This window comes from Terrapene carolina, unplaced genomic scaffold (genome assembly GCF_002925995.2).
Source record: "Terrapene carolina triunguis isolate 2854851 unplaced genomic scaffold, T_m_triunguis-2.0 Scaffold238, whole genome shotgun sequence".
Lineage (NCBI taxonomy): Eukaryota > Metazoa > Chordata > Testudines > Emydidae > Terrapene > Terrapene triunguis.
Window position 1 is genome coordinate 6,970,415 of NW_020664589.1, and position 26,424 is coordinate 6,996,838.

The 26,424-nt window shown below is 47.6% G+C and overlaps 1 protein-coding gene across 3 annotated transcripts; it reads right to left on the bottom strand.

Moving 5' to 3' along the window:
• Positions 1–1,329: 1,329 nt before the first annotated feature.
• Positions 1,330–25,666, bottom strand: CRAT (carnitine O-acetyltransferase). Of its 3 annotated transcripts, none has more exons than XM_024193003.3 (14): positions 25,430–25,666; positions 18,979–19,242; positions 18,243–18,361; positions 15,923–15,976; positions 12,580–12,745; positions 11,144–11,318; positions 10,408–10,586; positions 9,276–9,376; positions 8,544–8,663; positions 7,864–7,986; positions 7,084–7,219; positions 5,914–5,976; positions 5,284–5,421; positions 1,330–4,669 (listed from the first exon to the last, which is right to left on the bottom strand). In XM_024193003.3, exons 1-14 carry the CDS (start codon positions 25,466–25,468, stop codon positions 4,454–4,456), a joined length of 1,893 nt encoding a protein of 630 aa, XP_024048771.1. In that variant the 5' UTR covers positions 25,469–25,666; the 3' UTR covers positions 1,330–4,453. The 3 variants fall into 3 exon arrangements, with proteins under 3 accessions (XP_024048771.1, XP_024048772.1, XP_024048770.1); XM_024193004.3 differs by lacking the exon at positions 25,430–25,666 and adding an exon at positions 20,887–21,550; XM_024193002.3 differs by lacking the exon at positions 25,430–25,666 and having other exon boundaries at positions 18,979–20,504.
• Between the last annotated feature and the right edge of the window lie 758 nt (positions 25,667–26,424).

Consider the following 26,424-nt stretch of genomic DNA (forward strand, 5'->3'; position numbering starts at 1 on the left):
CAGTGCTCTGCAACCTGTGGTTGGGGAGACAGCCCTATGCTTCTCCAGCACAGTTCCTGCCATCTGCTTTCTCTGGCCATTTATACTATGGCACCATAGCTATGCTGCTGTAACTCTAGCATAGATTCAGACTACAGCAAGGGAAGGGTTTTTTCCTATTGCTGTAGGAACTCCACCTAAATGACTGATAGGAGCATTCTTCCATTTTCCTAGCTGCGTCTACAGAAGGAGTTAAGTCACCATAGCTACGGTGCTCAGCGATGTGGATTTTTCATATGTCTGCGTGATGTAGCTATATTGATGTAAGTTTTAAGTGTAGACTGGGCTTCGGTCTGCTTCTGCTTTCTTTTTCCATCCCCCAGAAAGCTGCACGTTGTTTGACATAGCGATAAATGCCTATAAAGGCCCCTTGTATGTTCTTGGCCAAGTTGAGCAGCCTAGGATGTGAGAAGAGAAACTTCAGCTAGAAGCTGACAACTTGTCTTAGAGAGGCAGGTAGCCTCCTGCCTTTAGCTAGGTGGATTGAAAAGGAGCAAGGAAGGTAGATGACTACCCTCAGAGAACGACTCCTTGCTTTCCAAGTAGCTGATCTTTTGCTCTGCTCCCTTATCATGGAAGAGGATACATTCCTGTGTGATCTATTGTTCTGTGACTCACAATGAACATCATTTGGTAAAGAATCATCGAACTTATACCTAGAGCATGTTCTGCATAGAATCAACCCTGCTGACAACATTTAGACTTTTATTATTTATGTTGGAAGAACATCACCAATCCTTGCAGGACACTGATTACATTGTCAAAAAGCATTTAATGCATTTAACTGGCAGAGCATGCAAAGTCACTGGCTGTGCCATCAACCACACCTCCAATCCAAGAGTTTAGTTGTACATTAGTTGGGCACCGCATTTCAAAAAAGATGTGGAGAAATTGGAAAGGGTCCAGAGAAGAGCAACAAGAATGATTAAAGGTCTTGAGAACATGACCTATGAAGGAAGGCTGAAAGAATTGGGTTTGTTTAGTTTGGAAAAGAGAAGACTGAGAGGGGACATGATAGCAGTTTTCAGGTATTTAAAAGGGTGTCATAAGGAGGAGGGAGAAAACTTGTTCACCTTAGCCTCTAAGGATAGAACAAGAAGCAATGGGTTTAAACTGCAGCAAGGGAGGTCTAGGTTGGACATTAGGAAAAAGTTCCTAACTGTCAGGGTGGTTAAACACTGGAATAGATTGCCTAGGGAGGTTGTGGAATCTCCATCTCTGGAGATATTTAAGAGTAGGTTAGATAAATGTCTATCAGGGATGGTCTAGACAGTATTTGGTCCTGCCATGCGGGCAGGGGACTGGACTCGATGACCTCTCGAGGTTCCTTCCAGTCCTAGAATCTATGAATCTATTATAAATCTACATATTTCCCTAATTATTCAGTAAATCAGTAGTTTCTTCATAAATTTTACATAGCCTTTAAGCTCATGGACACTTCTTGGGCAAGTGACCAGCTAATAAAGGGCAAACAAACAAACCCGGCACTCAAAATAACTGGTCACTGAAAAATAAGTCAAGAAGTGATGAGTCAGAGGGACATCACCACAGCTTGAAATTGGCAACAGCAAGAGAAAAAACACTTTTTTAAAAGAGAAAACCCTGTAAACAGTTGTAATGTAATAAAGCAGCTCCCCTGTTAATCCTGAAGAGAGAATGCACAAGCCGGATCAGAATCTTTTGTGTTTCCCTATGCATGGCACATAAAGACCTCAGCGCCACAGCTGGAGAAATGCCACTGTAACCCAATGGGATCTCCAGCTTTATATCTGACTTAAGATAAAATCAGACCCATCCCCTATGTTTTCCATTAATAGCAGAGTGCACTTCCATCTCATCCTTTTCAGTGGGCACTTGCCTTTGAGAGATTACTTCTCTCTTATTGAAGGGGGGGGAAGAGAGAGTTCTTAGTTTCTGAAATTAGCCTTGTAATAATAAGACATGCCAATATGTAGCGATATCGTGGTTGAAGGCACTTGGTCTTTGGCCCCCTGGCCACAGACCACAGTTATCAGCAGGCACTATATTGACTCATTACATACAGGGAGGAAAAAAAAGTTTACTTTGTCTCTGACTAAAGGAATCTCTTCCAGAATAAAAGTCTCCATAAAAAGTAGTGGTTTTTTTAATCCCAGCAAGACCTTACCCATTCCAATTCATTCCAGAAGATTGCAGTCTCTTAAATGGTTATGTAAGTACTCATTACATATAATAAATATTAATACAGATTAAGATTTTGGGTGGCCTCTTGTAACCGTCAGTCTCGTTCATTATGGAAGAATTAGATAGCTAGAGCAGGTGTGTTTGTGCTCAGAGCTTTGCGTTACATGCTCCCGTTGCTTTCTAACCATCTCATTCCATTTATAATATTTTTTAAACTTAAAATTTTTTAATGGAGGTTTGTACAATCGTTAGCTGTAAGGTGAGTTTCAGTAAAACTTTCCCCTCATTATTTAGTTGCGGGGTGGAATTTGAATTTAAAACAACTGAGAGCAGGTTTGCATCAATTAAAAAGTGAGATGGGGTGAGTAAGTGCTCATAAAAGAGAGGTTTTCAATAATAGTAGGATGAACGTACTTCAAATTGGTCACACCCCTCTACCAAGGCACCTTGATTGGGAATGCTCTCGAGGCCCAACACCAGAAGAGCAGTAATGACCCTACTGGTTGGGTGGCTTTGTGATATGGACAAGTGTTCATGTGATAAAACAGACTACAAACTCAAGCTATTCCTTGGATCAGCACCCACACATCTGGGCTTGCAGAACTACCGTTATCCCACTGCAAGAATAGCATCGGTGGGGGCAAACAATGCACCTTCTTCTCTAATGGCAGTAGGTCTATGGTTTCACCTGCTGCCCTAGGAAAGATATTGGCGGTTTTATATTCCTTTCTTATTGTGTCACAATATTTTTTAAATTGCACATTTATAAATATATAATTCCTTCCTTTCTAAAGGTTCAATCAAACCAACACAGACGTGACTATATTCCACGAAAGAGGGAAATTATAAATCACCATGGGTATAAATAACATTAAGGCAAGAAGAAACCAGGTTCTGCTGAAGAAGCGCTGTCGGATTCCTATGGAAAAGGCGGTTGTTAGGGGCAATGAACAGACCTAGTCTATACATCCTAGAGTAGACTCCTGTGCTTTCTTCACTACCTCCCTTATTTTAGAGGAACCACAAGCTTGGTAGGAGTAGATAACATACAGCAGGGGAGAAGTGTCATTCTGCAGCCTTTTTTTCTTCAATTCCAACATACATCACCACCTATGCAGTCTGGAGACATTTTTGGAAACTTGATTAGAAGGACTCATTAAGTTACTTATGCAGCATCTCCTTAGACTAAAATAAATGCAGCATAGAAAGCAGTGCATGATATTTCAGTTTGAAAGTAACAAAGGTCAACATGGTTCCCATCTTTTTTTCCCATTTGAAAGAGAAGGGGCAGAATGAAGAGGACAGGTTCTGCAAACAACATCAAGGTCTATATCATCCCTCCCCACTACAGAATATTTAAGTGCATAAAGTCAAGGCCAGCAGAGCCTGCACAATTAAAAAAAATCAATTAAAATGCATGTGTTTAGTAGAAGCAACACAAGAAAGCCAAAGAGGCTCAATTTGAAGAGCCTGAAGCTCTGAGATGGAGACCCACCAGCAATCCATCACTTTATGCTTAAAACACACACAAAAGGCCAGAGTAGGGGAAGTGAGTCCAATTGTAGCAATGGTGTTTCACAGTTAGTGGAGAAAGTGCAGGAAAAGGGAAGACCCAGGTGTTAGAAGGATGGGGAAGGGAACATTCCTAGCTGTGGAAAGCACACAAAGACCAGTCCCCTAGCAAGGTTATGTTAGGAAAACACTTCTAGAAAAGCAGCACAATGCATCCTAACAGTACTGGATTTCCTCCGATTTACGGCATTTATCCCCCCCCCAAAGTTCAATGGCACTAATGACACCACTTTGGGAGGCACAGCATGGCCCAAAAGAGATATTCCCAACCCCTCAAAAGCCTGAGCCAGCAGAAAGATCCAAGTGGCCTCAGACCTACTCAGCCAGGAGAATACTCCCCCTAGTGGATGAAGAGTGAAGGACGGGGTGAAGAATGTGCTTTCTATGTTCTTTCCACTGTAAATTCAATAAAAAGATGTCGCTCCAGTATCCCTTCAAGGGAAGAAAGGTGCACTTTGCACATTGTGGGAAAGGATCTCTCTCAGTTCTAGCTTGGAATAAGGCAATGCTTCCTTTCACCTTGTAATCTGATAGCTGGAGATTACCACTCCTTAACTTCTCTGCAGAGAGATGTGTGCCATGAGCCCATCTCCTGTTGCCCAGTTTTTGGAGAGCTGGGAGCTTCTTGTGCACATGGGACAGCTCCTAAAGCTTAGGAGCTGTGAAGCAGGTTCATTTCTTACAATTTTGATTTGGGAGTGGATTGGAGCAGGAGACGCATGTCCAGTAGCGCCTTCTCCAGGTAATGTGCCAGGCGGGCTGCATTGGTTTCAGCACAGCTGTTGTACGCCGACATTGCAAAGTTGATGTGGTCATCCATGGGGTTATAGCAGACTCCATAGCCATCTGGAACCACTGGACCAAAGCACATCACACAATCTGTCTTTGCTGGGACCTACGGTGGGAAACAAACAAAAAGAGGCAGAAAATCACAAAAGCTGTTGGGGAGGGTAAATCGAATGGACTATTCCCAACTACCACCCCAGGTAAGTTCTCCAGGGCAGGAGCATGATATTCAGTCCCATCTGTTCAGCTCCTAGTACACACTGTGGATGCTTTATAAATAAACAAATAAACCAATTGTTTCTGCTGTTCATTCCCCAGCACTGTGCTAGTGCTTCATATCACCCTCTGAAGAGACTTGCGGAGGAGCAGTTATCCACTGAAGTAGACTCATAAGGACAATAAGCCTCATGCAATACTGCTGCTGTTACATTGTGCAGGCAGGGCCTCCTCATTACCACAGGCACTTGGTATCTACTTGGCAATGCAGTGTCCAGCCTGGGGTGAAGAAGATAATCTGTTAGAATGGCTCTAGCAATTGTAAAGTCATAGTCTTCAGATTCACCTCACAACCTCTTTAAAGGTCCAGCTCAGTTTGTTGTGGGGCTAGATTCCTATGGCACCTATGCAGAGCAGTTCCTAAAGGAAGGGGGTGGTGGAGGAATGTGGAGAAGAAAGGGAGAAAGAATGATTGCAGCACTCTCATGTTGGTCAGCCACTTCTTACCTGGCTGGTTGAGAGGTTGAAGTGCATGGCAACGGCATAGGCTGTATCCATGAACAGTTCCGGCATGCTCACTAGATCCTCAATGGCTTGAAGCTTCATGCCTAGCAGATGACGGTCTATTGCATTCCCCTTTATTGCCTGAAAGGAAGAGAGTCTGGATAAGAGACCGGAGAGGCAGGGAAACAAAAATCAGCACTATCTTCAGTCTGAAACCAGATCTTAAAAATCCTCTTAAATTTAAAGTAGAAAGAAAAAAAAACTAACTGTCCGTTAAGAGCAACATTTGACAAACAGATGGAACTAAGCAAACCCTGTAACATCTCAGGATGGGATCCCTGTGATTTTAAACCCCCCCTGTGTAACCCTGGCATCTACAGACCCTGGTGATGGGAAGAATAGGAATTCTTCAGAGCATAGAAAATCAAGTCTGCAGCTTTCTCCTTTGCCCCCAGTCACCATGGATACTGAAGGAACTGTGCAAAGAGGAAGAGTACAATCAGGGCTCCAAAGCATTAACTGGCATTAACAGGCTGGCTTATATGCCTAGCACCATAAGTTGGAATTTTTCTTCCAGCAGCACCTGGCTTACCTCTGCACAGTCCCAGCCTTGGAGCTGTATGGGACACTCACCATATCTGTGTAAGCTCTGTGTGCCTGCGTAGCTCTCCTCAGCAGTTCCACCTTCTCCTGGTTCTAAGGAGAAGACATGGAATGGACGTTAAAAGTGTGCTGCGCAGTGATTGCAGTAGCTCGCCTGCAGGATGGCTCTTCTGCCCCAGCAGGTGTCTGCTTCAAGCTATTGTTAACTTAGATCATATTGTCTGGCTGAATTATTTCTCTTCCCTTCCAGCTCACGAGACTCTATCCTTAAGTGATTCCATGGGAACTACCAGTAGTGTCCCTTTATCCTAGAACTGTTGGAAGCAGAGATATCAGTGGAACAATTTAGATGACAGAAGGACAATTCTGCAACCAAAGGAGGCAAGTCTTTGCAAGGGGATCACTACAGAGGTTCTACAGCCTACAGCAAACAGCTGAACTCTGACTCAGAACTCCATCCCCAGTGAACTGACTTTCATCACTTGCTAGGTTCTAGTCTCGATTCTTTGTCTTCTAAAAGAGAACCAGAGTCCCTATCTTTTTAATGGAAGGACTGAAATCAGTCCTGAATACTTAGAATCACAAGTCCTCTCTCTGAATCTGGACATGCTTGGAACCAATAGTGTCTCTGTGTCTCCAAGTTTGGGACACCCCAAACACTATACTGTGTAGTTGGGAGCTTGTTTCCATATTTGTACAACTCCCCATCCAGAAAAATTGCTATAGTTAATTTAAAATTTTAGAAGTTAATACAGTCTACTAACTGTGTTCATCCCTATTAATTTAAACATATTCTAGCAAATCTACTCCCCAAAATAGTACATTTGTTTTCCTGTATATTATCCAAAGTTCATAGGTCAAAACCAAAACGAGGAAATGACCTTCTGAATGATACATGGAGAACCTTCAGGTCCAATAATCTAGTACTTAGGGCCTGACTGGTTAGACATTCAGACTAGTCACGTGATATAGGGTTAGAAACACTCACCTTGGATTTACAGAGCTGTAAAAAGAAAGCTGAATGAGACCCAAGATTTGTAATCATGTACTCCAGATTGTACCTTAAAACAACCTCAGATCAGATGCAGTTTTTGGCTGAGACCAGAGGATACAGATGCCACCCTTCTAGGGTGAGTTGAAAAGTAGTTCTCCCTTTTCTTTGGGGTGATGTTAATTCACTTCATCTGTTGGAACTCTCACCTGCTTGCTAGGGTTGTCCATTGCCTGCACAAACTTCAGAGAGTCCACGGAGGCAGAGCGGATGGTGTCTGTCCGACCCAGGCGGAACATCCTCAGTGAGGCACTCTCATATGTAGCACAGACCTGGCCATACATCCTGAAAGATGGGGAGGAGAAGCAGCCACAGAGGAAGAATTGTCCTTGACAAAAAGGGGCTATGCAAATCTTATCCTTTGCAGGGAAATCGTGCAGGTGAATTTCTGGTCCGAAGTATGCAGATACAGCTGTTGTATTTCTCCCTTGCATCCTCCCCACCTCCCAGGGAAGAGTAAATTCCATGCAGGAAGGATGAGAAAGATCAGAAGAAATGGTAATTACGTGGACCAAGCTGCATCCCTAGCTGACTGACCCTCCTCTACTGGTATTTCATGCATTGCTCTTGGAGGGGCTAATCTTGCCCACTCCTTTGTGACCACGAAGGGCCCTACACAGAGCAGAACCAGTGCTGTTCCATTGCATGGGGAAAGGGCAGGATTTCGGATGTCTGCACATAGCTGTAGATCCATCAGCCATTGACTTCTAACCCTCCCACATGGAGGCATAGCGAAAGAGTGGGCTATTGCAATAGCGCACCACCCTGTAGCCCAGTGGTGTTTGCGGTTCTTTTTCCAAGCCCAGCTAGTTGGGTTTGGTGTTGACCTCTAGTCAGCAGTTTTGTGGAGCAGGGTAAGAATTCCCTGAGGCTCTTTAGAAGAGAGATGTGGGGGCTGGAAAGCTAACTGCCCGCAGTCTGCTCCTTACCTATAATAAGCCAGCTGCAGGGCCATCTGAATAAACGCATCTGGACTTATCTTCTCCAACTTGGGGAAGTTTTTCCCAAAATGGTGAAAGACCATCACCTTGATGTCCAGATCTTGCACCATTCTGCAGAGAGAGAAGGAGAAGAGAAATTCTTCAGGATGTTCCTTGCTATTACGTGGCAAAGGCCCACGCCCCAGAGCTTTCGTGCACCCCAGAGACATCAATCTGCTCAGACCAAATCTGCACGAGGACAAAGGGATCTGCCCCACCCGATCTTTTCACAATGAGCTCAACCTCAGTAACTTGATACACCAAGTGAAGCACTGTGCAACTGGTTAGATGCAAGGGATTTTCCCACTGCTGGAGACAGGATCCCACATTACTTGGCCCAGTGGCTTGATCCAGTACAGCAGGTCAGGTTCCTGATCAGAGACATCCCTCTCCATAAATAGATTGGGATGAATAAGCAGTTAAGTCCCCTTTCAGTACAGCAGTCACCTGTCAGGAGGAGGCTCAGCAATGCACTTTTCAGCCACATACAGTATAGTTTATGCCCGACAAGACACTGGGCAGGCTTCCCGAATAGTGCACTGCCATTTTCTTTGCCACCCAGGTCTCCAAGTGGGCACATAGATTATTCCCTTGCTCACTCACTGAGCTCTCCCACCCGCTTTACTCACATGTTGAGGTTCTGCTTCGCCTTCTCTATGTCATTCTTGATTTCTGGGGTGATGTTAAACCGCAGCTTCTTGGGCATTGGCAGAGGAATCATGGGTGATCTCACCAGCTGTGGTTTCTTCCTGCACAGAGAAACAGCACTGAAACCATTTAGCCAGACCTCTCTCTCCAGCCCTTTGGCCTATAGGATTCTGGTGCCCAGTAGACAGACTCAGATCCCGCTGTAGTGAACATGGTGTAAATCCCTGACTATGACATTTTGAGTCTGTGTCATACACTGCAAAGCCCTCTGTCCCAAATTTCAGCCTTACGGACTTGACAGCTGCTCTCTCCACGTCTGCGTCTGGTGAAAAACTAGGAGAACAAATGCAGAAGTTTGGCTCATAGTGATTCCTTCACCAAGAGATTACAGGTCTAATGCCCTTCGAACCCTTTAAAAAAATGTTCTATGGATTCCATCAGGAGCAAACGTTCTGCCACCCGACAGCCATATTAAACGTAAGCCGTGGCTTCTCTGGAGAGTTCAAGCCGCAGCAAAGTTTACCATTCTCAGCAGGTGGCTAATCCCTGGTCATTGCTACAAGAGCTGCAGTACCTAACTTGAGACACTATTAAAGCGCCTCCAAAACAGATGCCTGGGGCGGGAGGGGGGAAATGAGCTGGTGAAGGGGAGCTTTACTGTGGATGGACGGTCAGAGCCACGTCTGACTCAGAGACAAGTGAGCAAGCCTCACGTGTACTCCACGATGTGATCCAGAAGGGCAACGATGGGCGGGCCCTCCGAGGGAGCGTGCTCATACACCAGACCACAGGAGCCGTCCTCAGCAACGATAAACTGCCAGGGAAACCAAAAAGGCAGTGAAGAGAGGCCTCCTCTACAGTGCCAGCACCAGCCCAAGAGGGGTCTCAACATCTCATTACTATGTGCTGGAGAAGACCTCAGCCCCATCAGCGCATGGTAACCCGCAAAGTCATCACCCAGCTCCCAGAAGGAAGAAACTCCACAACCAAGGCTAGGAGGATTTGGTATCATCATTATATTCAATAAGGCAGATGGAAGATGGTCCCACTGACAGAATGTGCATCAGAGAGGCCAGTGTACCCTGCAGTATGGTACAGCTTCAAAGGGTTTGACTTCCTTGGAGTCCCATATAACACCCCCCACCAGTTCCATGCAGACTTTGGTTAATTGCAAAGCTAGAAGAACTTGGCATTGCCCTGTAAACAAGTAATGCCAAGCAGAAGCTGAATAACCCAAAATGTCAGGATTATAAGAAGAGTCCTGTCAGAGCATGGGCTACATCCCCCTGAAAGGCCCGGAGATAGCCTCCTAATGGAGGATGCGATCCTTGAATGGTACCATTATACAGCTGAAGGGAGATGGGGATTGAAGAGATGTTGTGGGATGGTGGCAGATGCCTGAAAGAAGCAGGTTAGCTTCTGGCAAACAAACAGGGAGAGCAACAATCCCATGGGAAATACAAGAAACAGACCTTGTTAGGCTTGGTCAGCCTCCAAACAGACAAGTCATTGTACACTGCAAGCAGACAATTAATTCAGAAGTAATACAAAGAATAGCTTGGCTGCATTGAGTGAGTGCTGCCACGAACCTAGGAAACAATGAGAGCTCGGTGGACCTAGCAGGAGAGTGAGAACTTGTTTGATTGCGGGAGAGAATCCCCAACATTCTCCACCAAGCCCACAGGCCCTTATGCTGTTGGCATCAACCCCTTGCTCTTCTCACTTCCCATGCCCCTTTTGATCTGGGAAAGTCTCCTACTGAATGATTCAGGGGACGTTCCAGTTTCAGGAAGTTTGTCTCCCCCAGACCCGTGCCTCTAGTTTCTCGAAAACACCAGCACCCACCTGAAGGGTTTTGTCAAACCATCGGTTCCCACTGTTCCAGCGACTGCCTCCACCGTGCAGCATCTGAGCTGCCACACGGCTCTTGTAGATGTCGTCAGACACCCGAGGAATGGGTGAATCCAGGCAGACGGTGAAAATGCTCTTCTCGATTGAACGCACTGACTCCTTGTTGGTTTTGTCTGAGAAGGGGGGGAAAAAGTGGAAGATGATGGAAGTGGGTTGAAAAACTTCATTTAATTGGAGGGAGGATAAAAGTCAGGAGAGCAGGTTGATGGCACTCGGTGCCCTGACTCCCTTTGTCAGGAAGCATCTCTTGATCATGCTTCAGTGGTATTCGAGTGTTAAAGCTATGGGCTACATGGCTGTTACAGATTGGAAGCTGTGAGCCTCATAGGGATGCTCCTTCTAACTTGTAACAGCCCACTGTTTTTTTTTTAGCTGGGTTATTGGATTTCATCCATTTTGGGGGTGAAATAGTCCAAAATTTCAGCTCTGTCCTGGAGCAAACCTTGAATACTTAGAGGACAGGGTGTTTAAACAGAAATAACAATGCTTTGCAATGGGTTTAATCTGGACACAACCCAGCTGGATAAATACTCCCACACTCAGACTGTTAGAAAGCCCAGTTATCTGGTCAGTGTCTGCTTGCAGAGGGCTCGTAAAGGAGGGAGAAGCCCAGGGCGCACAGCACTGCATGGAGGGCAGCAGTTTCCAGCATGGGCGGGGCAGGACAGACCTTTGATGAGGTGGTTGTAGGCCTTGGCCCAGCTGTTTCGGTGGTTGGTGGTGAGGATCCCAATTGGCTCCTTGTTTGTTTGGAGGGAGGTGTTCCAGATCTTCTCCAGCTGGATGAAGATCTGATCGGTGGTGAGGGGGCTCCCATCGCTGCTGTAAACATCCAGCTCAAAGAACTGGGAAGGAGGGAGAGACAAAGGATTTATAGCAGCCAGTCACACAGACTGACAACAGCCTCCTCCAGGAGGCAAGAGCAATGCTGAGGGCTCAGCTAAGGGGCTGATGATTGGTAGGTGGAGAGGAAGGATGGCCCAGTAATTAGGCCATAGCCTGGGAGCTGGGAGACCCAGGTTCAATTCCCTGTTATGCCACCAGCTTCCTGTGAGACCTGGGGCAAATGACAACCTATTGGTGCCTCAGATTCCCATCCATAAAATGGGGTAATAGCACTTCCCTAGCTCTCAGAGATGTTGTGAGGACAAATATGTTAAAGATTATCAGGTTCTTGGATACTGCAGTAATGAGGGCCAGATAATTAAGACAGACAAAGGAAACCACTCTTCTCGTAACACCTTCCAGGTTCTACAATTTCTGAGACTTGACCATGACTAGGGCCCTACCAAATTCACAGCCATGAAAAACGTGTCACGGATCATGAAATCTGGTCAGTACAGGGCAAAAGCAACAGACCAGATTTCACAGGGGAGACCAGCATTCTCAAATTGGGGGTGCTGACTCAAAAGGGAGTTGCAGGGGGTCACAAGTTATTTTAGGGGGGGGTGGCAATATTGCCACCCTTACTTCTGCGCTGCCTTCAGAGCTGGGCAGCCAGAGAGCGGCGGCTGTTGGCTGGGCACCCAGCTCTGAAGGCAGCAGCACAGAAGTAAGGGTAGCAGTACCGCAACCCCCCCCCCCTACAATAACCTTGCGACCCCCCACCCCACACAACTCCTTTTTGGGTCAAGACCCCTAAAATTACAACACCGTGAAATTTCAGATTTAAATACCTGAACTCATTAAATTTACGATTTTAAAAATCCGATGACCATGAAATTGACCAAAATGGACCATGAATTTGGTAGGGCCCTAGCCATGATTGTTGGGTCCATTATCCCCCCCCCCCCCCCCAAACCAGCAATTTCTAGCTCCAAACCCAGAGCAGGAGACTGAACTTTCAGGGACTGGAGCTAGGAGGGAGAGAGATGTGGGAATGGAGCACTCACATACAGCTCACCCACACTGCAGTCCTTGCCATGAGGCTCAATCCTGCTCCCAGTTAACGGCAAACCTGCAACTGACTTCAGGGGGAGCGGGACTGGTTCCCTGGGGAGGTGAACCTTGTACTCAGAGCCTTTTTGCTTATTTCTCTTTTTTGGCAAATCCAAAAGAATAAGCCAGCCTTCCTAAGACTTCCACTAAGCCGAGGCACTGCTGTACCTGGAAGTTGTGAACCACAGTGATGTGCGAGGGCGGCTTTTTTCCTTTGGCGTAGTTCACAACGGAGTCGTGCTTCGGGCCTGGGATGCGACAGGACGAGAGGATCTGGTAGTACTGGTTCATGCAAAGAGGTTTCCCACCCAGGTATTCCACTGGCAGGGTCTCACTGGAAACGTGCACAGAAGAGAGGGAGCAGGGTGGGAGAGGGAAGAAAACAGCCATCAGAATGCCTGCCTTCCAGCAATCCACACCTGGCATGCTCTCCCCATGTCCAGCGCCCTATCACAGCTGCTCCAGTGAGACACTAAGGGCCAGTCTACACTAGAATCACTACAGGGGTGCAGCTGTACTGATGGCGCTGCACCACTAGCGCTGCTAGTGCAGACGCTCCATGCCCATGGGAAAGAGCTCTCCCATTGGCATAATTACTCCGCCTCCCGAGTGGCGGTAGCTCTGCCAGCAGAAGAGCTTGTCCCATGGACATAGCACTGTCCACACTGGCGCTTAGGTTGGTGTAACTTACATCGCTCAAGGGGGTGGCTTTTAAGTTATACTGAAATAAATGCTAGTGTGTACAAGCCCTAAAAGATGTGGATATTAGAAGTCTCCTCCACTGGGGGCTGATCATCCCCACCAACTCTTCAAGCAGAGGCTACCCAGCATGTACCTTAGCTGGCTTTTGTTTTATGTAGGGGCAAGGTCCTTTTCGCCACATCTGCTAGCCTGGGAAGAAACAGACCCATGGGCCTACGCTGCAGCCCATTGTACTTTGCAACATCAGGCCAACAGGAGTTGAGGCCTGTTATATTGAAAGATGCATGGAATTTAGACCTGTTGTTTCAAGGGGATTAGCAGTGGGTTACAGGACACAGGTTCAAATCCAGGCCTATGTCTGGAGTGACCATTAGTTGTCGCCATCTGATTCTTTGTGTGGTGGGTCTCAGTTCATAGACTCCCAAGGCCAGAAGGGACCATTGTGATCATCTAGTCTGTCCTGCTGTATAACACAAGCCAGAGAATGTCCCTGAAATAATTCTAGAGCAGATCTTTTAGAAAAACATCGAATATTCATTTAAAAATTGTCAGAGATGGAGAATCCACCACAACTCTTGGTAAATTGCTCCAATGGTCAGTTACTCTCACCATTAAAAATTGACACCTTATTTCTAGACTGAATTTGTCTAGCTTCCAGCCCTTGGATCATGTTATACCTTTCTCTGTTAGATTGAAGAGCCCATTATTAAATATTTGTTCTCCGGTCAGGTACTTACCCGCGGTAATCAAGTCATCCCTTAACCTTCTCTTTGTTAAGCTAAATAGATTGAGCTCCTTGAGTCTATCACTATAAGGTAGATTTTCTAACTCTTTAATCTTATGGCTCTTCTCTGAACCCTCTCCAACTGGACACAGGATTCCAGCAGCAGTTGAACCAGTGCCAAATACAGAGATAAAATAATCTCTCTGCTGCTACCCAAGATGCCCGTGTATGCATCCAAGGATCACATTAGCCCCTTTGGCCACAATGTTACACGGGGAGCTCATGTTTAGCTGATTATCCACCACAACCCCAAAATCTTTTTCAGAATCAGGGTTTCCCAGGATAGAGCCCCATCTCCTGTAAGTATGGCCTACATTCTTTGTTCCTGTACACATTCACATTTAGCTGTATTAAAACACATAATGTTTGCTTGCACCCTGTTTACCAAGTGATCCAGATTGCTCTGAATTAGTGATCTGTCCTCTTTATTATTCACCACTCCCCCAATTTTTGTGTCATCTACAAATGTTATCAGTGATGATTTTATATTTTTTTCTTTCAGGTCAATGATAAAAATACCTAAATAGCACAGGGCCAAGAACAAATCCCTGTGGGACCCCACTAGAAACACATCCACTCGATGATTCCTCGTTCACAATTACATTTTGGGTACGTCTATCCAGGGATAAAAGACCCGCAGGACAGCCAGGGCTGTTCCATGTCAGCTGACTCAGGCTTGCAGGCACACTGCTTTTAACACATGCTAACCAGGTTGGGTTAAAGTCAGGGCTCCCCCTGGGCTTTAAAGTGACCGGTTTAGCATGTGTTAAAAGCGGTGTGCTTGGTCTGCACTAGGCTTCTCCAATGTGCTAGCTAACCTGCTAATATCACACCTGCAAGCCTAGTTCAGACAAGGCCTTTGTTGGCAGCCGCATCTTAGAGACCAAGGAGTGGAGCGTGCGGGACTGGACTCCACTCTCACCCAGTGGTTCTCAACCTGCGGGCCGCTTGCAGCCCAATCAGCACACAGCTGCAGCCCATATGACATCCGCAGGGCCATGCAGTGTTAGAAGAATATATTTTGTGTGAATGCAGGGCCGGCTCCAGCTTTTTTGCCGCACCAAGTGGCGAGGCGGGGGGGGGGGGGGGGGGGGGGGGGAGAGAGATAAAGCCGCGATCGGCGGCACTTCAGCAGCAGCTCAGCCGCGCCGCTTCATTCTTCGGCGGCAATGCGGCGGCGGGTCCTTCGCTCCGAGAGGGAATGAGGGACCCGCCGCCGAAGACCCGGACGTGCCGCCCCTTCGCATTGGCTGCCCCAAGCACCTGCTTTCTTTGCTGGTGCCTGGAGCCGGCCCTGTGTGGTTGCAGCCCACATAACACATAGATAGACAGCAGCATATGTAGCCCACAATAGTAAAAAGGTTGAGAACCATAGAGAATGCCCCTGCAGGTGGGGAGTTGAAACCCATTGGAAGCTTGTGTGTTCTTGCTGCCTGAGCTGGACCAGTTCTGTGGATAAATTAAGGATGTGAGTCTGCAGGGCTTCAGTCAGGCTACATTCCCTGCAAGTACACACATAAGAGTCTCTCCCAAAACACAATGTGAAGGGAAAAGTTTTTGTGGCACTGCAGCTTTGAACTCTAAACATCATTACATGAGACCCAAGAAGCAGAACAGACCAGGCTTATTTCCCTAGCCAGGTGGAGTAAGAGGCAGAAGTAAATAAAGAGCATAAAAAGGGAAAGTCAGTTTGCTTTTCTACAGTCCTGTCAGTGCCAGTGACCCTGGTTGTTGTCAGCTACACTTATTAGAGGCGCTAGTCTTTAGATATATGGATTTTTATCTTGACAGTTTCCCTTTGAGAGAGAGAGAGAGAAACTTTTGACCTGGGCTCCCTAACTAAAGGCAGTAGGGACATTTCAATGTGCCAGAAATGCCTCTAACAGAAGAGGAGCTCTGTGTAAGCTCGGAAGCTTGTCTCTCTCACCAACAGAAGTTGGTCCAATAAAAGATCTGACCTCACCCACCTTGTCTTTCTAATATATGGCCACCACCACAGCTACAACAACACTGCATCTAACTCACTTGTCAATCATGGTCTTGAAATCCAGGATGCCCTCGATCAGCTTGGCAGCAAACCTGGGAAAACCAAACATAACGACCAGAGAGATACAAATCAGAACATTTGGGACTTCTGAAATCCTGACCCCTAGAAAGAACAGTGGTTTGGATTTCACCCCCCTCTGCTGAGAGAATGCCGGGCTTTGGGGACAGCAGAGCACAGCGAGTTCCTAATACCTTGAGCCCGGGCCAACTATGGCTGTGTTTTGGGTTAGCTGGGTAGCGCCAATGAAACACTTTTTTTGTTCACTGACCCAACTCAGGTTTTTTTTAGTATTTGTGTGGCTGTAGCACCGAGAGGCTCCAACGAAGATTGGGGCTCCCTTCCGCTGGATACTGGGCACACACAACAAGAGAAGGACCCTGCCCTGAAGAGTTAAAATAGACAAGACAGACAAGGGTGTGTGAGGGGAACAGAGGCACAGAGCAGGACATCACACTAAGGTCTCCTGTTGTTGCACAACTTGCACTAGTACCCGAGCTCCAAGGACAGTAACAAAGGCTCGGCTAGCCTAGAAGGGGCTCAGGCAGGCTTAACCACCATGTCATCTTGGAGCTGCTCTGCAGCTGAATTTTGAAAAAATGGAAACTGAAAGAAACATTTCCACAAAAGATCCAACGGAGAAAGCTTTTAAAAACAACCCTCCTTCTCCCCCCCCCCCAAAAAAAACCCCACTGTGTATTCCCTTGTAGTGTCTGAAAACACACTTTGCTGCATTTTGCATTGTCTGCGCCTGAGAAAGTGAAACTGACCCAACTGACTAGAACCAAAAGTAAAGCCAACTATCCTTTCATTTTCAAAGCAGAGAAGAACACAGAGAGTAAAGGGCATGACAGCAAGGTAGTTGTTTTGTTTTCTTTTTAAAGTGCAGCACTGCAATGCCCAAGCATTCAAAAATTATAAGTCAGGCCCCATCAAAAGTCATGAGATAAAAGGAAGTTGGATTCTGTGTATTTGCCTTCTGGTTTCTGAGCTGTTTTCAAGTAAAATACAGTACCAAATATCAGGAGAGTTGGCAACACTGATTTTAATAAATATCAGTCAATAATATAAGGAAAAGTTTTTAAAATAGGATTTTTAGCCCTTACACTGTCTCTTTAAGACATCCTTCCCCCTCCGTGGGCTGGGACAGATCTGGCCAAGTGAGTATACAAGACCTTGCATCAGACAGGGAGGGAGGATTCTTTCACTCTTATTTCTAGCTCTCTCACACACTTCTCTGGTTGGCTGATATTTTTAACCCAGCCAGAAGACAGACTGATGACAGGAGCAGGTGATGATGGGTAAAGGTGGAAAAGGGAACCCTGTATAAAGGTCAATGCTACAGCTTTGCATCCACAGAGCCTGGACTTCCCACAGCCGAACCCAAATCTAAGACAAAGCATCACATGCAAGAAAACAAAGAGCTAAAAACAGGGACTAAAATCAGCAGCAGGCTCCAAAGAGGGTGAGAGAATCAATTCCATGTGTGTGGGAGTGACTTCAAAACACAGCATCTGCAACATGAATTAGCAGAAGGGAAACACACAAACTGACAGTGTTCAGTTGCATACAGGGCTTGAGTAAGGGGAAGAAACACACCGGAGACAGACAGCAGCTGTGGATTTGACTTGTGCAACTAATGACAGAATAGTGGGAAGCCCTCTGCAAATGCACAGAGTCTGAATGAATCTGCAGACACACACAGCATTAGCTGAGTAACCTAATTCATGCAGTCGTCTGACTCTTCCCCCAAGCCTGCAGAATCTAAAGTCAAATTTAGGGTCTCCTAAAGTATCTTAGGTACTTTTGTATGGCTCCTGTCACCGTAGTATCTGAGTGCCTCACAATCTGTATTTATCCTCCTGCCCCTCCCCCCCAGGGAAGTGCATTATCCCCATTTGACAGGTGGGGAACTGAGACACAGAGACTTAAGTAATTTGCCCAAGGTCACAAAGGAAGTTAGTAGCAGAGCAGGGAATTTAATCTAGGTCTTCTAAGTCCCAGCCTCCTCCTCTAACCACTGGATCATCTTTCCTCTTCCATCTTTCCCTTTTGAGGGAATCCTGCTGGGAGAAGCCCTCCGCCTCCCTATAGCCAGCATTCTTACCTTGTTCCCTACAATGCTTCCTGCTGGGAGAGGCTGCAGCTGAAGTAGCTGTGAGCCTCCCCATGGCTAGCAGTCATCTAGGCTGGGTGAGACTTGCTAGTACTCACCTCCTCCCACCAATCCAAACCAACTCCCCAGCAGTCCCACTAACAACATCTGAAACTTTGGGGAAGAAAAACCAAAACGGCCTTTACCTGAGCTGGCCTTGCTGATCCAGAAAATCCTGTTTAGGTAAAACCACGCCAGGGCTGGAGTGAACCACAACCGGCAGGCGGTATTCAAGGTAAGCCGTCTTCAGCCACCAGTCAGAGAGCTGGGACAGAAACAGGAAGCATGCGAGAATGGAGGCTCTGGATTGCAAAGAGCAGGATGCCCACTTTGCAAGCGTGAGTGGTCCGTACCCCACAAAACGGCTGGAAGACCATCCTGCAACACCCCATATCCCACAATACTTTGCAAGTGGAGAAGATTGTGAGATTTGGGTCATGGGATGGTTTTTCAGGCATTTTACAGACTAGGTAGAGCAGGGGGCTTGTGGGATTGGATAGGGTGGGGTTGGTGCTCCGGGGATTGGCGCAGTGGGCTTTCCCAACCTTCTGGGGGCAACTATCATTTTAAAGGACTAAGACTTTAGCTGTAGCAGCCAGTGACTTCCCATTCAGCTGCATGTGCCTCAGCTCAGCATGGGGCTTGGACAGCTCTGTACACGCAGCGGAGAGAGAGACGGGCAGCAATGCGTGGCGCACGAGGTCTCAGCACAGACGTGTGTGGGGGAGCCTAGATTCCCAGTCAGAAAAGCACAGGGGCCAGTGGCTGGGAACCACTGGCTTGGAAACCAGGACAGTGATGGCCCTTACAGGACTTGGCTCAGAGCCTGCCTCCACCCTCTCCTCCACTGACCAGGACTCATGGAAAGTAGCGCCCACATACCCAGTTCTCAGTTTTCCTGGCTCTCCTCTCCAGGCCCTTCTGCAGCCTTTCCCCAACGCCGCCTGATTTCCGGAACTCATCCACCAGCCCCTTGGTGTGGGTCCATTCCTCCTCGCTGATGATGGGCTGCAGAGCCAACAGGTAGCGATCCAGGGTCTGCTGAAGGGGCGGCACCGGCAGACGCGGCAGTCCCTCCTGGTGGGCTAAGTATCTGCCTGTGAGCTTCCCCAAGGCCACCGGCTTCAGCCAGCCAGATGGCTTTGCCTGCAAACCACAGAGCACACATCCAGACAATCTTCCCTGCAGTACAAGAGGAATCAACAGCTCAGATACATTGAGTTCCCTGTCCCTGACAACACATGGAAGCCTCAACATCAGGAGCAGAGCGCTCAAAGCACAAACACCCGACATTTATCGACTGGTTACCAAAGTGAGAGGCTCATGAAACATCCAGAACAGCAGCAGAGACACGGCCTCCCACAGGGATGTCGATTCTCAGCCGGCTAAAGGAATTGCCACTGGGATAATAACACATTTGCCCTTCTCTAGTATCTTCCCTCTGAGGATCTCCTAGCACTTTACAAACATTAATGGGACTCTGTCTCAGAGTATCCCCTACAACTAAACAGTAGGTAAGGAATGTACACAGGGACTGTTTCACCCACTAATGAAATGCAGCCATCTCTGAGGTAGGACATAGCTGCGGGCAATGCTACACAACAGTTTAGGATAGGAAGTGAAGAGGAATCCTGTAGCCAACTGAAACTGCTGGAGGAATTTAGCCAAGTTGGAACTGGATCAGGGTTACCAACCCCCACCCAGGAAATGAAAGTGCAAAATCATAAAACAATAATAACCGGAAGCCCGACTGTGGAGCTGGACATTCTGGTGACAGGAGGAGCTTGGCTATGGGATCACCAAGCCTCTCGGGTCATCAGCAACCCCAGTTGCTCACGTCAGAAGAGGTAGGTCCAAAAATGATTCCCATCCAGCCCTGCTCAGCAGGAGACTGGAAGGTGCAAAGTGGAGGGAGGGAGGGAGGGGGGAAATATAGGGAGAAGTTTTTCAAGAAGGGGGAAATTGTGGGTGAATCAGAGAGGCTCATGGGGGACAGGCTAGGATAGTTTTGGCAATAAAACCTTCCATGGGGAATACGTGCTGTGACAGTTTCTTTGGGCAGAGAAAAAGAACATGAAGAGAGCAAAGAGCAATACCAGACTTTGACCAGAAGTGCACTCGCCATCCCTTCCTCAAAACTTTGATAACATCCTCTTGTTTGGGCAGGAATTTAACAGGGTTCTGTTAACGAGGATTTAAATCCTGTTTTCCATGCCCTCTTCCCCCACTTTCCCTCCTGTTTCATTCCCTCCCAGTGGTTTAAAATTCCTTGCTAGGGACTTCTGACTATGGATTGGAGGGAAACAATACCGGCTAGAACATGTCCTTTGGTCTAAGAAGCAATCGAGGGAGGGTTTTCATAGAATCATAGAATACCAGGGTTGGAAGGGACCTCAGGAGGTCATCTAGTCCAACCCCCTGCTCAAAGCAGACCCAATCCCCAGACAGATTTTTGCCCCAGATCCCAAAATGGCCCCCTCAAGGATTGAGCTCACAACCCTGGGTTTAGCAGGCCAATGCTCAAACCACTGAGCTATCCCTACCCCAGGGTCAAGTACAGAGAAGCACAAAGGGTCCAAGTCTGCAAGGTGCCAATCACCTCCTGCATGGTGCTCACTCCCTCAAAGAAAGTGCTTGGCTCCTTGCAGGATCTGGCAGCCCGGAGAGATCAAGATCTCTGGGAAGGTTAAAAGAAAAAACTAATCACTGAAGCCGGAAGAAAGAGTGCAGGGTTGAAGAGGAAGGAAGGGGTTAACCTGCAGAGTCGAATGATAATGTACCATACTTTACCTTCTCTGACTGCTGCTGCTTCCTCTCCATGGGTGGAATGAGGAAAACTCTGTAAAACTCTCACTCCCTCTGCCTCAGACTTCCTCTCTAATCTTACCCTGTTCTATGGTATACACAGGGAGTCACACACTTAGCAACCTTTGCCATCTGACTGCACTATTCTGTTGAGAAAACAAAAGACCAGATATTGCAATGCGAGCAGTTGTGTGGGAGGGGCAACAAACCACCTCCCATGTCCTGGCAAGACACTTTTCCAATGTTTCCCTTGACCTCAGTGACAGCAGGAGCTTGAAATCGCTTCCGTACTCCACCCCCTGCAACTGGGTCGTTTTCCTGTTTATTTCAGGGCTGGGGTAGGGGGCCCAGCTGAGAGTTCTGGAGAGAGACGAGCCCAGTGGTCTATGCACAGGTCGTGTGGGTAGCAGGCAGCTGCGGGAGCTTCCTCCAACAAGCTGATCAGGAGGGAGCGTCTGTACTGATGAAAGGGGAATCCAATCTCCATGGTCTATTCAGGCTTTTCCCTCTCCGCACACACTGCCAACGGGGGTGGCCACTGCAATGGCAGTGTTCCTGATGGGAACGGTTGTCCGCCAGGAGCTAGATCAGGAGTGGGCAAACTTTTTGGCCTGAGGGCCACATCGGGGTATGGAAATTGTATGGCGGGCCATGAATGCTCACGAAATTGGGAGTAGGTGTGCGGGAGGGGGTGAGGGCTCTGGCTGGGGGTGTGGGCCCTGGGGTGGGGCCAGAAAATAGTAGTTCAGGGTGCGGGAGGGGGCTCCGGGTTTGGATGCGGGCTCAGGGGTGGGGCTGGGGATGAGGGGTTTGGGGTGCTGGAAGGGGCTCCAGGATGGGACCGAGGGATTTGGAAGGTGGGAAGGGGATCAGGGCTGGGGCAGGGGGCTGGGGTATGGGTGTGAGGGCTCCAGCTGGGGATGCGGGCTCTGGGGTGGGGCCGGTGATGAGGGGTTTGGGGTGCAGGAGGATGCTCTGGACTGGGACTAATGGGTTCGGAGGACTGTGGCAGGGGATTGGGATGCGGGGGGGGGGGGGGGGGGGAGGCTCAGGGGTGAAGGCTATGGGCGGCACTTACCGCAAGCAGCTCCCGGAAGCATGTCCCCCCTCCGGCTGCGAGGTGCGGCCAGGAGGCTCTGCGCGCTGCCCCAGCCATAGGTGCCACCCCTGCAGCTCCCCTTGACCAGGAACTGCGGCCAATGGGAGCTGCAGGGGCAGCGCCTGCAGATGGGGCAGCGTGCAGAGCCACCTGGCCATGTCTGCGCATACTACATAGGAGACGGAGAGGGGTCATGCCGGCTGCTTCCTGGGAGCCGTGCGGAGCGGGGCAAGCCCCGACCCCACTCCCTGGCTGGAGCGCGGGACCAGGGCAAGGCCCAGACCTCACTCCCTGGGCTGGGGTTGAACCAACAGCCTACTGACAAAAGGCCGTATCCTATAACCAGTCTCCAGAGTCACATGCACACTAATTTAGCATTATAGCACTGCACATCATGAGTTCTGGGCTGTTGGCAACTTTGTTTGTCATTAGAAAACATCTCACAACAATAAGGTTACATGGGCATTCCAGATATAAGGAAAAATAATAAGATGAATATCAGCCTCAACAGCATGTGTTTAACTTAATGTAATTACACCTCTACCCCGATATAACGCGACCCGATATAACACGAATTTGGATAGAACGCGGTAAAGCAGTGCTCTGGGGAGGCGGGGCTGTGCACTCCGGCGGATCAAAGCAAGTTCAATATAACGCGGTTTCACCTATAACGCGGTAAGATTTTTTGGCTGCCGAGGACAGCGTTATATCGGGGTAGAGGTGTAATAAATGAGCAGTCCTACAAGCAATCAAACTTTTATGCAACAATATTCCAGTAAGAAACAGCATGAGAGAGCTATTTTGTTTGTTTGGGGGTTTTATTAAAAAGAAAAAAAAGTCATGGATGGATCGCAGTGAAAAGGCGAAAAAGAAAAATAAATAATTAAAATATTACACCCACACAAACTCAAAATCTGAGCATCACATCTGGATATTACCCCAACCAGCCCTTACTTGTTCGTTTTAGTGCCAGTATCTACCAGGCACGTACTGAGATCCCAGTGAACAAATCAGGAACATAGGAGCAGTCAGTAGACCGCTGACTCTCCTTTCCACGTGAGGAAGGGAGGCAATCCACACATACCAGGTGATCCTCCATCAATGCATATATCTACAGGGAATTCATGGACCGCCCTATGGCTCCATCTCATGTGTTCTGTGCCAAACCTTGTTCTAGCTTTGCTACATAAGGCCTGGTCTACACTACCCCCCCACTTCGGACTAAGGTACGCAAATTCAGCTACGTTAATAACGTAGCTGAATTTGAAGTACCTTAGTCCGAACTTACCGCGGGTCCAGACGCGGCAGGAAGGCTCCCCCGTCGATGCCGCGTACTCCGCTCGCCGAGCTAGAGTACCGGCATCGACGGCGAGCACTTCCGGGATCGATCCGGGGCACTTCCGGGATCGATCCGGGATCGATTTATCGCGTCTTAACCAGACGCGATAAATCGATCCCAGAACATCGATTGCCTGCCGCCGGACCCTACGGTAAGTGTAGACATACCCTAAGTTACTTCTCTCCCAAGGCCAGACTCATGACAGGGCCCTATTACATGTTAATTGGTTTACTTTAAAGTAGGGGGTTGTATTAGTTTGGTTCCATCCCCACAAACCAAACCAACCTGTTAATCAGAGTCCTTGTGTACACTTTGCCATGTAGACTGGCCTTTCATGTCCTATTCAGGATTTCACTTAGCAACACTTGTGGGTTTGGAGTCACAAGGAAGGTCTAAGTAATGTCTGATTCACTTGTTACCATCACATCCACCCAGCCACATGTAAAGTGTCAGATGATATGGATATTATTAAAGAAAAATTTAAAATCACAGAGCCCATGAGTCCTGGGACAGGCAGCACAGCTGTGATGTGGAGAAAAGGGGATTCTTGCAGCAGGTGAACAAAAAAATAATCCGCAATTCTCCTGAGCTCTGTTAACTATGGCTCAAACCATGCTAGTTTCAACCCTGGTTCAACAGTGATCCTGACAGCAAGGTTCTAATATAATTTCCCCCTTACTGGTGTGGAAAGAGATTTATTAAAGGCACCCCACTGCTAAAGGTACCCACTTCCTTCGAGCCTTGACTACATTAGGAAATCGAACTGATGCTGAGAATGATTTTCAACCACAGTTCCCCTTCATCTGATATTGAAAATGGCCTAAGTGTTGGCATAAAACTGACAAAAGCCATTTCATTGCCGCTTCAGGGAGCATGACCAGGATCTGATAGAAGCACATGTCTTTTGCATGGTTTAGTAAACACTAGTATGATACAGTTGTAACTGAGGGGAAATATTCATCCATAGATCATGGGAAGCCTATGAGAATCCTGCTAGCAGCAGCTATAACCCAAACAGAACCATGTAGTCCTTTGCACTGGAATGTTCAGCAGTCTCATGAGTAGAAGTCAGTTTGCAGCACTTCTCCCCTACGTCGCACGTGGAGAACTTTAAGCAAACTTTGGCTGAATGATGCAGCTACTATAGCCATGAATTCAAGATTCCAAAATGAAAGGAAAGAGTCCAGTTAAATTACATAGTGGGGCAAATGCAGAAGATTTCACTGACATATTCCTCCTGGAATATGTGAATATTTTCTTAATCAGTTAAAAAAAAAACACACACACACTGGCAGGTACATATCAGCCCTGCTATCAGTTCCCAAGAAAACCAAGAGGGTGGTGCCCAGGTGAAAGGATGAATGAATCAGTAACCTAGCTCTTGGCAAAAGCTTGAGTTCATAAAGGCACATAATCAAGTTCTGCAAACTGACAAAGGTTGCTCCCAGCCCAGGGAAAGACCTAGGAGATGTTTTGCTGGCAACAGACACCAGGGGGGAAAACATTACAAAATCAAAATCCCCAAGTGGAACAATATTCGCAGCCTTTCACGGACTGTGTCAAACCCAAAGAGTGATCCTAGCAACTGGCCAAGACCATCCCATCCCCTTAGTGAAATTACTATGCATCGAAAGGAAATCCCTGTCCTTTAGCTGAGAGTTATGCCTAGCAGTAATCCTTCCCCCACACCCTCTAATTTTTAATGATCTATCTTGCAAAAATTTTTTACATCCTATGAGAAAATTACACTACAGCTGCATTGGTACAAGCCAGATCTTCTCCCCCCTCATCCTCCCTCACCCGTCCCATAAAGTCAGCGCCGGACATTTATCTCACTGCCCCCCTCAAATCTCCCTGAGCAAAAAAACTTTCAGGTTTCTCCCAACTCTGCCAGTTTCTCAGAGACTCTAGAAGCCCTGGTCTCATCCTCACAAGACCATATCAGACACCACTAGATAAGGCCATGGGTCACTGTCCCAAGGTTGTTCAAAGCAGGGAAAGCTTTCCCCCCCCCGCCCCCCTCCTCCCTCCTCCCTCCTTGCTATGAACATTAAACCAGCCTGCAAAGCAGGGATCAGGCTCTTACTTACCATACTCCTTGCTATGAAGGCCAGCATAGCCCCGTGCATGCACCACCCTGGCTACCAGCCACTGCCCTGAGTGAGCAAAGTCCTGTAAACACAGCAGCCCCGGCCTTGATCTTGCAAGACACGGGGACAGTCAGCTACAGTGTAACTTCAGCAGCAGCAGCCCAGATACAGCGTAACGAGCCCCCACGGCCTTCCCTGGCTCAGCAGCCGTTAAGGGAGGGCACAGCAGAGCAGCCATCTTTGTGAGGGGCACATCCCTCCTCTGCAAGAACCAATAAGCAGAGGCGCTACCATCTTTGTGAGGGGCAAGGCCCTCCTCCGCATAGCTCTCTGATGACAGCAGATCCCTTGCCTGAACTAATGCAGGCATCTCCCCCCTCTTTCTCTCTTTGCCTCTCAGGGGTTGAGGTAGGGAGAAGAGATCAGCAGAGGGAAAGGCTCTGACAGCTGGGGCTTGTGCTTGCAGAGAGGAGTGTTCATTCCAAGGAATGTGTACATGTCCCCCTCTGGGCTGACTCCCAGAGGTTATGACAGCCCCTGCTGATGAGCCTTGAGGCTTTCATTCAGTCTACAACAGCTCATGCTTTTAACTCTCTCAGTGTGTTGGCCAAGGTGGTGGCAGCCGTGACACATGGTCACTTTACTCCAGTCCATCCAAACTGCTGTAGGTAAAATTACCTGCTTGTCTTGCCACTCTGACCGCACAGCTAGGCTTGGCAGGATTCCATTTCTATGTTTTTTTATAATGTTATTGGATGTCTCTGTTTATTTTTAAGCATGTCTTTAGATGTCTATCAAACTTCTTACAGTTGTGGGAAATTAAAGAGGGATTTAGACAACTATTTAATTAGACACTGAAATGTAAAAAGGTCAAGCTTTACAAACATTCAAACCCAAACTGTGAACATCATGTCAAAATGCACAAAGTAAATATCCCTAAATCAACAAATCGCACGTGTTTTTACTATTCATTTGCTAGTCCATTTGTAACAAGC